This window comes from Mus caroli, chromosome 10 (assembly GCF_900094665.2).
Source record: "Mus caroli chromosome 10, CAROLI_EIJ_v1.1, whole genome shotgun sequence".
In the NCBI taxonomy this organism is placed as follows: domain Eukaryota; kingdom Metazoa; phylum Chordata; class Mammalia; order Rodentia; family Muridae; genus Mus; species Mus caroli.
In genome coordinates this window covers 111,077,151-111,091,760 of record NC_034579.1, presented here as the reverse complement: position 1 = coordinate 111,091,760, position 14,610 = coordinate 111,077,151, and the positions used below count along the sequence as shown (strand labels likewise).

General features: G+C 42.8%; 1 protein-coding gene across 1 annotated transcript; it reads right to left on the bottom strand.

Annotated features, from left to right (window-relative positions):
• Positions 1-314: 314 nt before the first annotated feature.
• On the bottom strand, positions 315-5,104 carry Ifng (interferon gamma). Its single transcript, XM_021175069.1, has 4 exons — positions 4,885-5,104; positions 3,632-3,697; positions 3,362-3,544; positions 315-1,055 (listed from the first exon to the last, which is right to left on the bottom strand). The coding sequence occupies exons 1-4, from the start codon at positions 4,993-4,995 to the stop codon at positions 948-950; spliced, it is 468 nt and encodes a 155-aa protein (XP_021030728.1). The 5' UTR covers positions 4,996-5,104; the 3' UTR covers positions 315-947.
• Positions 5,105-14,610: the final 9,506 nt, after the last annotated feature.

The window sequence follows — 14,610 nt, the reverse complement described above, 5'->3', positions numbered from 1 at the left end:
TCTCACAGCAATTGAAACTCTAAGACATACGCCAATGACGTGCGCCTACACGCTAGGGTGTCGCTGAAAGAGCGGAGAAACACATCCGTATGCCGAGCTAAGCAGTTTGCAAACTTGACATTGCAGGAGCTCTACAGCTGCCAACCACAGCAGTGAAAATGAGCACATTGTGAGTAGAGAAAAGCCCCACACTTAATGGGTCTTAATGCAGCTCCAAGATTCCCACAGCTAAAAATGACTTATTTCCGTCCCATTCATCACTAGGTGGTCCATTCACCCAAGCCTTCCCTTAGAAGAAGTCTGACACGGCATGATTGGTTGCAAAAGTATACTTTATTCATATGCAATTAGACAGTGATAAACTATAAATGAGCGAGTTATTTGTCATTCGGGTGTAGTCACAGTTTTCAGCTGTATAGGGAAGCACCAGGTGTCAAATCTCCTGAGACACTGCTTTCTTTCAGGGACAGCCTGTTACTACCTGACACATTTGAGTGTTGTCTGGCCTGCTGTTAAAGCGCTGTCCCGGAGTGTAGACATCTCCTCCCATCAGCAGCACTTCCCCGGGTCACTGCAGCTCTGAATGTTCCCCATTGGTCAGTGAAGTAAAGGTACAAGCCACAGTCTGAGTTCAGTCAGCCGGTTGGCTGTCCCCCGCCCCCAGATACAATCCCGCAATCACAGTCTTGGCTAATTAGTCAGAAAGAATAATTAATTGGTCAAAGAGAAATAGTTGAGGAGACAGAAATTATAAATAACACATATATTAATAGGAATTCACTCTTATCACATATAAGTTGTTACTATAAATACTTCTTTGGTTGGTGCATCTAAAATAGATTCTCCATATAAATAGTTTTAAATATTAATAAATAGGTTTAGATTTAAAAATTCAAATAGTGCTGGCAGAATTATTCTTATCGGGACAATCTCTTCCCCACCCTGAATCAGCAGCGACTCCTTTTCCGCTTCCTGAGGCTTGATTCCGGCGACAGCTGGTGTATCACTCGGATGAGCTCATTGAATGCTTGGCGCTGGACCTGTGGGTTGTTGACCTAATGGGGAAAAAAAATGAAATTAATTCCAAGTATACAAGCTGTTGGGCTATTTTTGTTTTTACGTCATGGTCAGTGAAGATGGAAATCTTCCTTTTAAGAAAAGTACAGCAATATATTCCTTCTACTTGTGGTATTCACTTCTGTAGCAGTTAAGACCATCATGATTTCCAAGTTGAACCACAGGGAGTGTGCTGAGCCACCTCACACATCACACATCCACCTTTCCCTTAACTGCTACAGAAAACTCAAAATGGAGAATTAAAGAGACTCCTGGGTGGCATGGGATGGAGGAAGGGTGGGGGTGAATAGACGGTAACTCTGAACTTGAATCAGACACTTAACCTGCAGGAACCTATTTTCTTATGAAGATATTGGCAAGATAATCTCTTATCTACAAGTTCTACCACCTTCTTCTTTGATTAGTCCTCTCTATTCAGACCAGGAAAAACATTTATGTTAGCCAAGGCTCCCCTTGCTCTAGCAGAATGCTTTGGAGATCTACCAAGGAGCCCAGAGACCCAGATGCCTTTGTGAGCTAAGTCCCACCAAGAGATTCTCTACAAGCCACAATCTGAGAGCCACCAACAGTCTAAGTACTGTGGGAACAACCCAAGTCCAAAATAAATGAAAAAAATATATATTTTCAATTTTCTCCCAAATCAGATCGGTGTCATCATTTCTGGGATGGGATTAAAAATAAACACAAATCATGACCAGATTAGTAATAATCAATTTGTTGACACAGAGGGTAGTCACAATTTGGAGGTGCAACAATATTTCCTCTTCTCTGCTTTCTCCATCATTAATTTAACTACTTAGACTTCTTCATTCTAACCACAAGGGCCACTTGGGCAATTTTGTGCTTAACAAAATGAAGACCATTTACTGCTATGTGGTTGGTTTGTTTGTTTCTAATACTGAAAATACAATGACTCCCTTGCTACATTTCCAAGAAAGACACAGAAGTTTATAGGACTAGTTACTAAGGAAAGTGTGTGTGTGTGTGTGTGTTCATAAAACATGTTGACAATGCATCAATATAGGATAAGAGTTAAGAGCTTGTCACAGGTCACCCACAGGAAGCACAAGACCCAGGGTTTCCAAAAAGATAAAACCAAGGCCTGGGGAGTTACAGGTTTCTCCCAACTGTGTGTTGTGAACACAAATGTATTTCCTGTGATTCAGGACATTGGCAAGACTCCAAGAGACTTAGCCAGAGCAGAATGGAAAGGCAGAAGCAAAGTCAGTGAGAAATGATTACTTCATCCATCTCTAGTCCATGGACTAAGACGGGCTACCATCTCCCTGCTCCTGAGAGAGAGCGGGAGGCTAGTTAGAGGCAGACTCAGGTAGACTGAAAGGTGAGCGTGAATAATTAGGCCACAAAATGTAACAAGACACCTGTCCCTTTCATTTGACGTCATTCATCATCAAAGCCCAAGGACGTCTGGAAGGCCTTTGGCCTTCTATGTAACATTTAGAAGATTGAGAATAGTCTTTATGCTCTCAAGTTACCTTTTGGAATCTCACGGCCATACTTTAAAGGTACTTTTAGGGTAGTTTCATGATATAAAGCATGAATGGCTGGACTACCGCCATATCTGAAAGTTAATTGACCAAGCCTTTCGTAAGACGTATAAAGCAATCCTTTTAAAGGATGTCTACCATTGCTTCGCCTGAAAACAAACTGGGCTGCATAGCACTAGAGGCTAACCAGAGCCGAGGGGTAGGATGCCCAGAAGTCTCCTCAGAGCCTGATTCCTTTCCTTCCCTCATCCTCATCTTCTACCTGTGACACTGTGGAGGTTTCATTTTGTTTTGTTTTTGACAAAAGAGATAAAACTTAGGTAGCGATCCCAGTTGCACCCCAGCCAGTCGTGTGAGTCATCTGAAGTCAGCGTTCCTCCTTGTGGCCTAACTAGGAGGAGGAGGAGAATGCAAGTCTTCTCACTCCCTCCTACCCACTGCTCTTTCCACTAACATACAACCTCCCAGCCTAAGCAAGAGTTTCCATCACACACCCAGGGGACCACAAGACCTCTGCTCAATGCTCCCCTGTTCTGCCTCCTCCTCCTCAGTGCATTTACCCAGCATGTGGGCAATAGTTTGATTGTCTGTGTTTTTCCAAAATTGACAAGAAAAAAAAATTCCTCCCAATCTGTCTGCAGTGGGGAAACATATGAGATCCTGCTTCACCGCCTAGCTTTATCAACTGATGAGTGGTTAGTTTCTACCGCTTGATCATTAAAGACAATGAAAAAGAAAAAAAACCAACAATACAGCAATTTGCAAAGCCGTCTCACCTCAAACTTGGCAATACTCATGAACGCATCCTTTTTGGCCTTGCTGTTGCTGAAGATGTTAGTAATCAGGTGTGATTCAATGACGCTTATGTTGTTGCTGATGGCCTGATTGTCTTTCAAGACTTCAAAGAGTCTGAGGTAGAAAGAGATAATCTGGCCCTGCAGGATTTTCATGTCACCATCCTTGGGAAACAACACAGAGAGAGGATTTTGAGAAATGACCCATTAAAAACAACAGGGAAACTGGGAGGGGAGAAATCGTCAACTCACCTTTTGCCAGTTCCTCCAGATATCCAAGAAGAGACTCTTTTCTTCCACATCTATGCTACTTGAGTTCTGAGGAGAAGAGAAAAAAAATTGATTTGTAATTATTTCACCAACGGCCCTGAAAATATCTATCAAGTTGTGTTGAATTCAGTGCTGATAATGGTCACAGGTTTCCTTCTGGGCCCTTCCACTTACTTCTAACAACAAGTATCCCCCAAAAGACTGCATGTAGCCAAACACTGTTACTGTTACGTTCTTTTAGCTGCAGGATATCCTGGCCCAGTCTTGAAACTGCAAGGCCACAAATAAACTCAACAAAGCTGACGAGGTTTCAAGTACCCCCAAGTAATCATAGTGAGCTAAAAAGAAACTTACTCTCAAATTAAGAAAGGGAGAGAGAAAATCATTAGAATCATCCCACTGTGCACACTGCCCCCTTATGGTCCGGGCCTCTGAAACATCAGTCTGTGCTCTAATAGGGCTTCATTGCTGCTTTAAGAAATAGTTCCAAACACATACGGGAGGCAGCTTGATTTACACTGTGAGGAGAGGCTTGACTGTAGATGCTTGAACATTATGGTAATAGCTATATGTGTACTAGTATATTCATTTGGGACAAATTATAAAATTCTAAGGATATAAAATCTGCTTCTGTTAACCATTAATTTAAAAAAATTCACAAATGAGGAAATCCTCAGAACTCTGAGAAATATAGAGTCTCATCAAACCTCACCGAGCGGCTGGCTTTGGTGCTAATTCGATTGTAGTAGAATTTCAAAATTACTCCTCAGGGCAAAGCAACCTCAAGGGAGGGGCATCTCTTAAACAAAACATTAAGAACTTTGCCTCCCATTACTATAAGTGGTAAGCTGTTTCCCTGGGTAGTTTTGGAGGTAATATCCATCTCTCACTATCACTTTCAAGACGTCTGAAGGAATAAGAACCATTGAGGTAAGGACATTTTTATCACGACTAAATAATAAGAACTCACTACGTCAGCATCTTTGCACCTTGTACCTATACTATGCCTATCTTTGGGAAGATTGGTAATTGCCCTCTAACTCCATAGTAAGCTGGACAGAGGGTTAAATCAATATAGAGATCATTAATTCAATAAACACCTCTCCAGCAAATAGCAACGTAGCACCCCATCTTCTCAAAATGACTGGGGACCAGAGACGGCAGCCTGGCGTTCACCGTAGCAAGTCAACATCAGCCACGGCCAACCACAAGCATTATTAAGAATTCATACTTACAAAGTAGTTCTTCAGACTTTCTAAGCTTTCAATGAGTGTGCCGTGGCAGTAACAGCCAGAAACAGCCATGAGGAAGAGCTGCAAAGCCAAGATGCAGTGTGTAGCGTTCATTGTCTCAGAGCTAGGCCGCAGCAGGAGAAGCCCAGAACTTCTGTCTTAAGTCAGAGGGTCCAAAGGATCAGCTGATGTGTCTTCTCTAGATCAGCCGATGGCAGCTATAGCCTGCACCTCTCTGGCTTCCAGTTTTATACCTGATCGAAGGCTCCTCGGGATTACGTATTTTCACAAGTTTTTTTTTTTCTTTTTTTTTAAGTTAAGATGGTGACAGATAGGTGGGGGGAGCTAAGTTACTTTGCATTACAGCTATGGTTTTGTGGCATGTTAGAGTTTCCTTTCGACTCCTTGGGCTCTCTGACGATGAGACAGCCCCACTGTGCCCACCTGTGCCATTCTTGTGGGATTCCCTGAAAGCACTTTTACTTCACACCATTTGGGGTGGGGGCTGGAAATTGCTTTTACGTCTCCCCCTTTTTGCCCTTGTAATGTGAATTTCTCATCCACAGAGCACAGCACAGGGAGCCTTTGTTTGTGGTTGGGGACGGCTGAATAAAAGGAAACTCTTGAGCTTCTCAAACCATGCAATGGGGGAAGCCTTTTCAAACTTTTCTTGCAAATGACCAGAAAAGCAAGGAAAGAGTATAGTTAAAAAGCCAATGTGGTGAGGAAGCTCTTCAATGGATGTGTTTAGTAAAATACCTACTACAAATCACTCAGGGTCAACCTGCCCAGAAAGAAGAAAAGGCGGACCACATAGGTAAAATAAAATCATCTAGTTCCTCCATTAATAAAAGGGAAAAAGTGCAAAATGAAATAAAAGTAAAAATGCAAGAATACTTCATTAGATATTGTATTTCAATCAACACACCCAAGGTACCAATTTGTATCAAGATTTATGATGAATAAGAGTTGCAATTCCTCTGCCACTAAATATTTAAAGCCTAGTGGGTATCCTATATACACAGCAGAAATCACTTCAGGACTAGCCATGTTTCTAACTCTCATACCCACATGTGGCTAAGGCTATCCCAATGAATAGTCCAACACTAGACACACACTTGTCCCAAATAAGGATTAATGACTTAAAGTTGTTTCCCCTATCAAGTTCAAACACTAAAAGTTTCCTTCTCTGTCTTTGGTAACTTATCTATGAAATTCGATCCTTCAGGATGGGGCAGGAGGCCCTCTGCTCTTCAGTTCCAGCCCAGGTGTATTCCTGCCTTTCCTGTATTCATTAACATTACGCAGTGGTTATGGGTGCAGACTTGAACCATTCATATTCTAGCCTCGGGGTCTTGAGTCAGCATATTTATGATCTGTGACTCAGTTTCCACATTTATACAGTGAGCTTAACACTAGCATTTTCTTTCAGACTTCAGCCAAAGGCTCAACCAAACGATCCACGGAAAGTTGAGAGAATTCTTCCCGGCATTCCTAGTGGCTCAATTAAAGCTTGATTGTTATTTGGGAATGTCAGATGTTTAACAACACTATGCATCTTGTTCATGCAGTTCCTTTGGCCATGTGTCCCTTTTCCCTTACCTGAGCATCTCAGAGTGGTACCCAGTTATCTTGACCCAGATGAAAACCATCATCTGTTTTGGTTCTCCCCCAAACCTCCAGCTTCAAATCAGACTTTATCCTCTGTGCATGGCTAGTACTTTGTTTATGTGCTTCATGAGTTCTCAATTTCCCCAATCTCATATACGAGATAACTATGCATGCCCCCAACCCCCATCCCAGTGCCCACTGATTTCCTTAAAACCAGAAAGTGTTTCATTGCTTCTGTGACACAATTTATTTCCCTCAAATACATAAGCATAAAGATTTATACACAAACAACACACACACACACAAATATTCATTTGAATCAGTCAGGAACATCTCTCGGTTGGTAGAGTGCTTGTATAACAACCCTGGCTTAAAATAGGCATGAAACGCAGATGGAAACAGAGGTAAGATGATCATGAGTTCGAGGTCACCTTCTGCCGCTGGAGACTTGAAGGCCAGTTTAAGAATCATGAAAATCTGTCTTTAAAAACAAAAAAAAAAACTAGCAGGGTCGTGGTAACTCATACCTTTAATCCCAGCACTCAGGTGACAGAAGCCAGCAATCTCTGTGAATTTGAGGTTATCCTAGTCTACAGAGTGAGTTCCAGGACAGCCAGAGCTACACAGTGAACCTTTCTGGGGGGGGGGGGGAAGGAATCTATTTTGAGTTATTGCCCTCAAGTTTTTTAACAGTTCCAATGCTACTCCTTCTAGTTTGAAGGAAATCAGCTTTTTTATTAAATGTGATTTACCATTAATGCTAGAAAATGGTGTGGTCTCGTTAGCTAACACCTGATGACGGGGACCGTTCTATGTTCTCTATTAATTTTTAAAAGTGATCTTTGCCCTATCAACCTCAGTAGAGGAGTGTTCCCCTTGCTCCACACCAGTGTGAGCTGTCACTTGTGTTATTGATCTTAGACATTCTGACAGATGTAAGATGGGATCTCAGAGTCGTTTTGAATTGCATTTCCCTAATGGCTAAGGATGTTAAACATTGAAGTGTTTCTCAGCCATATGACTTTTCACTGTGGAGAATTCTCTGTTGAGATCTGTGCCCCATTTTTAACTGAGATATTTGGTAGCAGCAGAATGACTTCTAATGGCACGTTCTGCTGTGCTTGTAGCTTAGTGTCTTACTCATCCATCATCAAAGAAGCTTCCTTCTGCAGCAGACGGGAACAAATACCAGGACCATGACCAGAGAGAGGGAGGGAGAGGGAGAGGGGGAGGGGGGGAGGGGGAGGAGGAAGAGGAGAAGGAGGAGGAGGATGAGGATGAGGATGAGGATGAGGACGAGGACGAGGACGAGAAAAGACAGAGAGACAGAGAGAAAGAGACTGACTATAATAACCAGGTTNGAGGGGGAGAGGGGAGAGGGAGAGGGAGAGGGAGAGGGAGAGGGAGAGACCTTGGAACAAACAGCTCTACATCGGATGCCACCATTAAGTCAGAGCTCAGGGAACCCCACAGAAGAGGAGGCAGAAGGAATGTAAGAACCAGAGGGCGTGGAGGACCTCAAGAGAATAGAACCCTCTAAGCCAACATGAGCAAAGCACATACAAGCTCACAGAGACTGAGGTAGCCTGCATGAGGCCTGCGTGGGTCTGGGACAGGTCTTCTGCATTTATATTATAGCTTTCAGTTTAGTATTTTTATTGCGTGTGAGAATGAGTGTGTCTCTGATTCTTGTGCCTCCTCTTGGGGCTCTTCTCCTTCTGTTGGTTTGTCTTGCCCAATGTTTTTCCAATTTTTTATTAGGTATTTTCTTCATTTACATTTCAAATGCTATCCTGAAAGTCCCTCATACCACCTCCCGCTCCCCTACCTACCCTCTCCCACTTCTTGGCCCTGGTGTTCCCCTGAACTGGGGCATATAAAGTTTGCAATATCCAGGGGCCTCTCTTCCCACTGATGGCCGACTAGGCCATCTTCTGCTACATATGCAGCTAGAGACACGAGCTCCAGGGGTACTGGTTAGTTCATATTGTTGTTCCACCTATAGGGCTGCAGACCCCTTTAGCTCCTTGGGTACTTTCTCTAGGTCCTCCATTGGCGGCCCTGTGTTCCATCCAGTAGATGACTGTGAGCATCCACTTCTTTATTTGCCAGGCACTGGCAAAGCCTCACAAGAGACAGCTATATCAGGATCCCTTCAGCAAAATCTTTCTGGCATATGCAATAGTGTCTGTGTTTGGAGGCTGATTATGGGATGTATCCCCAGGTGCGTCAGTCTCTAGATGGTCCATCCTTTCATCTCAGCTCCAAACATTGTCTCTGTAACTCCTTCCATGGGTGTTTTGTTCCCAATTCTAAGAAGGGGCGAAGTGTCCACACTTTGGTCTTCATTCTTCTTGAGTTTCATGTGTTTTGCATATTTATTTTGTCATGTTCAGCTGTATCTTATAGAAGACTGTTCCTTTCTGATGTGAGATAGAAAGGCAGTGGATCTCAATGAGAGAGAAGCGAGGAGGAACTGGGAGGAGGAGGAGAAGGAGGGGAAACTGTAAACAGGATCTATTGTATGAGAAAGGAATCTGTTTCCATAAGACGAATAATTGTACACCAATGTATAGTTAATAAAGTATAAGAAAAGAAGAAAAAGGTAAAAAGTTTCATATGTAAAAGAGAAAAACAGTCTTTGTAGAGTTGTCTTCTGAAGGAACAAAGGCAAAACCAAGCGCTGAGGTCAAAGGCTCCCACACATCCAGAGAAGAATCTGGGGCCAATAGTGCTGTTCACAAGCTTCTCATCCATCTCTCTGAGGAGAAATGCAGATCAGAGAAGGTCCTCCAGTAAGACACAGCATTATAGGTCAAACCATCAGTGACCACGGGCCCACTGCTATCACTCAGTGCCTTTTAGACATCAATATCCAAACCTCGAATCTCTGGAAGTAATATTGAAAGTTTTCTGCAATAAAGTCAAAGACAATTCCATGCATATCTTAATTTTTCTACCAGAATACAGTGTCAGGAGAGAAGGATTAAGAAAAATGGGGAGCAGACTGGCTATGTGGGTAAAGGTGTTTGCCATCAAGCCTGAAAGCCTGAGTTCAAATCTTCGGTCCCACATAGTAGATGAGTCAATTATTGCAAACTGTCCTCTGAACTTCATAGGCACAGCATGTCATGACCACAGCCCTGTCCCCAGCACACACACACACACACACACACACACACACACACATATTTAATGAAAAATACTTTTAGAGAACTATAGGATCCATTATGGGGCCTTGTCTGTGCTCCCATTATTTGTAAGTTAAGAACTACTATTCTAGATTAAAGATACATATTAAAGCTATCCATACAGTTGGACCAAATGTTCAGATTAGAAACCTCATGGTTAAAACCCACTCTCTAATAACACTTGGTGTCTGACCGAAACACAGAATTGTGGAATGGCAGAAGCAACCAATAGTCTATCCCTTGTTTTGCATAAAGACCCAGAAAAATCAAAGTGATTTGTTTAGATTCTTTCAACTGGTTAATGAAAAACTGAATCTATAGCTAAGATATTTCCTTTCCCAGTGCCTTTCCTAACTGATCAATATCTACTAAAACTCATGTGTCTCTATTTCTTATGTCAGGTGTGCAAGTTGAAAGAGTTAAATCCAATGGAGCTTGGGTTTGTGTAGAATTGGTGAGAGGATAGTGTGCTATTCCTTTACTAAGAATACAAGCTGTGGAATCCTGGTCTTGGCATCCCAGCTTGACAACTTCATAGGCAAGCAAAATGCAAAATCCACCAAGAGTCTGAACCCTCAACAACCTGTGTTCCACCTGGTGCCCTATTGGTCCCTTCCAATTCCTGAGTGCTTTGACTTGGGTCTCATCCTTGACATGACATCTATTCCTGCAGATTGCTGTCTGGTCTTGGTGTCCCACATGGGAAGGGAACCATCTTAGGTTTCCTCTTAAGGGCACAGGGTCTCTGATTTAGAATGCTGTCACTCCAATAGCACATCCTTTTCTGACCTTTTCCTGTCTCATTAATGTCACAGAGAAATCTCTCTGTGCGTTGCCTGTAAAGCACTTTCTGTTGTACATGCAAACTAGAGGTTTCACACCTCACTAGTCTGACCAATAGTGAGCCTGCAGAATCATTCGCCACCGTGGTATCCTTCAAAGCCCGTGGCAAAGCCACCAGGAGCCAAGGTGTGATCGCATTACTAAAAAAAGGGGGGGGGACTGCGAACTTTCTTTTTTCCTTTCAGTTCAGAGTTTCTTTCTGAAAACTGGTGGTGGATGTAACAGGGAGATTTCAACGGTATCTCCGTGGACCCGACTCTGAGCCGGTCGGTCCTCTGTAAGACAAAACCTACATCCTGATTGCACTTTTCCCCTGCATCAGCAGCCGCTGCGTGTTACCTCCTCCACCCGTTCAGGCAGATTTCTTCCACTCAGTATGAGTAAGTGCTGGATCCAGGCCCCCCACATTGGTTGAACTCCTGGAACTCCTGACATCATGAGGGCTGGGCCTGCGGAAGAATCATGACGTAGAGAATGGAAGTCCACACGGAGTCAGACTTTCCCCGCCATGTGACTCATTTATCCCATAGGTTAGAGCGTTTTCTCAATCACCTTATGCCTTTAAAGACCATCTGGACAGTTTTGAAGGATAATGCGAAGAATGTTGAAAACGTGATATTTATGCACTGAAGTGACCGACCCCTTTACAATATTGTCGATTTTAAGACAGAGGAGTTGGTAATCTAGAGAGTCAGAGTCCTGCCTTAAAGGGCATATTTTTTTCATTCCTTAAGAAATTTTAAAGCACTCACTGGGTCATTGACACAGAGTTAAGAAAGCAGGATGGAAAGTCATGTTGCAAAATACTGATTTATTTCCTAATTTCAACCAATTAGTATTTCTTTCCTGAGCATTTACTACGTACCCATAGCTTCAAGGGTTGCACAGAAGTGAGGAAATTTGGGCTGGAGACTTGTCTACAGTTAATGTCTTAGCTCACATTATAGGGCAGGAAGCCATATACTTTTTTTTTCTTCCCATTCTTATTTTCCCATGGTATTTAGATAAGTAAGCCAGCTTACATTTCTAACCTCTTCCTTCTTAACTTTTATCACATTTATTTATTGTGTAGTGTGTGTGTGTATGCATCCATGCATGTGCATGTATCGCTGCAGGAGTATGGAGGTCGAAGGAGTCAAATCCATCCTTGCACAATGTGGACCAGCAGGCTCAAACTCAGTTTATCAGACTTGGTGGCAAGCGCCTTTACCCACTAGGCCAAGGTAACACTCCTAATGCTGCACTTCATGTGGTGACCCACAAACTATAAAATTATTTTTGTTGCTACTGTAACTGTAGTTGTTACTGTTGTGAATAGTGATGTAAATATCTGTGTCCTCTGATGGTCTTCGGCAACCCCTATGAAAGGGTCATTCAACCCCCAAAGAGATCACAACCTACAAGATGAGAACTGCTACACTAGGCCAGATAGCCTGCTCAGGGCTCCTTTGGAGATAGAGTAAAAATCTGAGTCTGGATGGAAAGATGGCACGGCAGTTACGATGGCTTGGCTCAGCACCCATGTAACAAGGTGGGTGTGGTCCAATGCATACATGTTACCTCAGCACTGATGGGGTAGAAGCAAGAGGATTCGTGAGGCTTGCTGGCTGCCAGCCTAGCTAGAAAAACACTGGCTTCCACCTCACAGAGAGACAATGCCTCAAAGTAACTAGGCAGACTGTGACACACTCCTCTGGCCTCCACATCTTCATAGGCACACATTTGTACACACATGGCACATGAGTACACACCATGATATATGTACTCTTTCATATATGCACACAGATATATACATGCATACATATACACGTATATGCACATATACACATATACACATATATACACACATATATATACATACATACACATATACATATATACACATATATGCACATATACACATATATACATACATATACATATTTACACATGTACATACACACATATATGCATATATGCACATATACATATGTACGTGTGTACATATACACATACATACATACACATATACACATATACATATATACATACATGCATGTATACATATATACAGGCTGACCATTTCTTGGAGAGACATATTCTAGCCATCTGTCAACATTCTGGAAGCCTCAGAATCCTCTGGGCTACTTTCATTAACCAACCCCAAGTTAGGAGACCCCAAGACCATGTTCATGTTTAATAGCTCAGTTCAGGGACTCAGAAAAGTCACTTAATCATGATTATGATTTATCATAGAGTTAAAATACAAATCAAAACCAGCAGAGGAAAGAGCACAGGGCAGGCTCCAGACTCTCCCATGAATAAAGCTTCCGGTTGCCCTCTGCCTGAAGACGATGATCAGGGGTTACTCTTCCTGGGAATGATAGACAGCTGTAGGTACCACTGGCACACCTGCCAAAGGAGCTGGCTGTCCAGCTCTTCTTGGCTTGATCACATCAATAAGGCTGATGGCCTGGTTGGCAGCTTCAGTCTTCACTGCTTCCTTGCACAGGTTAGTCGGATACTTTGTAACCCAAGGTCTAGTGTTAGCACAGACTGGGTCAAGGTACTCAGTTACACAAGGAAATGCCCAGGCCTGCTACTGACATCTCTGTGCTGCAGGCACACTTCCCTTTGGGCAAAATTAAACCTTCAGTGCATGGGTCTGTTTTATTTTACATTTTCCCTTTTTTATACAGCTTGTTGTATAATATGCGGAGGCTTTCTTTTTTTGTTACTCCATTGCTTCATTCTTGGTGAATAGGAAGATGTTGATAAACTATAAAGTTCATTTGGTTTATAGTAGATTTTCCCCCCATATATACTATTTTCAGGAAGCTGGTGTATGTTTTCTTATGATTAGGCAAACATCTTAGCGATGTTTAAAGTCATTAGTAAAAGAAAAGCAAAGCAAGTTTTACCATTTTAAGGCAGGTAGTAGTTTGATTAAATAAACTTAAAAACTGGCTGAACTTTCAACTCTGCTATGTAAATACTGCAAAACAGCCAAGTGTTTCCCTCCTGTACCAAGCAACAGACTGGACATCGCAGGTCTGATTTTCAATTGGGATGAAACTTTTGCTTCTCAGAGAGCAAACGTCCTAGACTCTAACTTCAATGGAGGAAGTGTCGGGAGGTGTAACGGGATACACTGATAATGAATGAAAACTCCCCTTAAGAGACTGAGCAATGCTTATATTTTTATTAGAACCTTAGTTGGTTTTTATAATGGTGCTATTATAAAGTCTGAGTAGTAATGCATGACGTACGCGCAGGTTAGTTTTTGTCAACTTGACACAAACTGAGTCTGGTGACATGTTTGTGAGGCTTTCTCTTGGTTAGTGATTGACAAGGGATTGCCCAGCCCACTGTGAGCAGTATAGGGCTTTGGACAGGAAGGGCTGAGTTATATTAGAAAGCAGGCTGATCAAGCCACAGGGAGCAAGCCAGGAGGTAGCATACTTCCGCAGTTTCTGCCTCTGTTCCTGCTTGAGTTCCTGTCCGGACTTCCGTCAATGCTGGGCTGTGATCAAGATGTGTGAGCCAAATAAACTCTTCCCTCGATCAAGTGGTTTTGGGTCAGTGTTTTATTACAACAAGAGAAAGAAAAAATGTAAATAAAGAAAATGTCTAACAACAACAACAAAAAAAAGCCAAGCAGTGGTGGCACACGCCTTTAATTCCAGCACCTGGGGGGGCGGGGGGCAGAGGCAGGCGGATTTCTGAGTTCGAGGCCAGCCTGGTCTACAGAGTGAGTTCAAGGACAACCAGGGCTATGCAGAGAAACCCTGTCTCGGAAAAGAGAGAGAGAGAGAGAGAGAGAGAGAGAGAGAGAGAGAGAGAGAGAGAACACTAGGAAAACGTATTAGTCTCTTTCTCATTATAATAAAATACCTGAAGGTGGGTGAGCACTCAAGAGGCTAAGGCAGGAGGATGGCTGCAAGTTTGAAGCCATCCTAGGTTGTATAGTAAGAACCAAGCAATGCAGAGTTGCTTAGCATAACCACCCGCAAGGAAGAAAAGAGAAAAGAAGAGAGAAGAGAAGAGAAGAGGAGAGGAGAGGAGAGGAGAGGAGAGGAGAGAAGAGAAGAGAAGAGAAGAGAAG

Excerpts from the sequence above, each read along its gene's own strand:
- Ifng (XM_021175069.1), bottom strand. The coding sequence starts at position 4,995 with ATGAACGCTACACACTGCATCTTGGCTTTGCAGCTCTTCCTCATGGCT. Across the intron at positions 3,698-4,884 it reads AAAGTCTGAAGAACTACTTT|AACTCAAGTAGCATAGATGT; the intron begins GTAAGTATGAAT and ends TCTTCTCCTCAG. Across the intron at positions 3,545-3,631 it reads TCTGGAGGAACTGGCAAAAG|GATGGTGACATGAAAATCCT; the intron begins GTGAGTTGACGA and ends TTGTTTCCCAAG.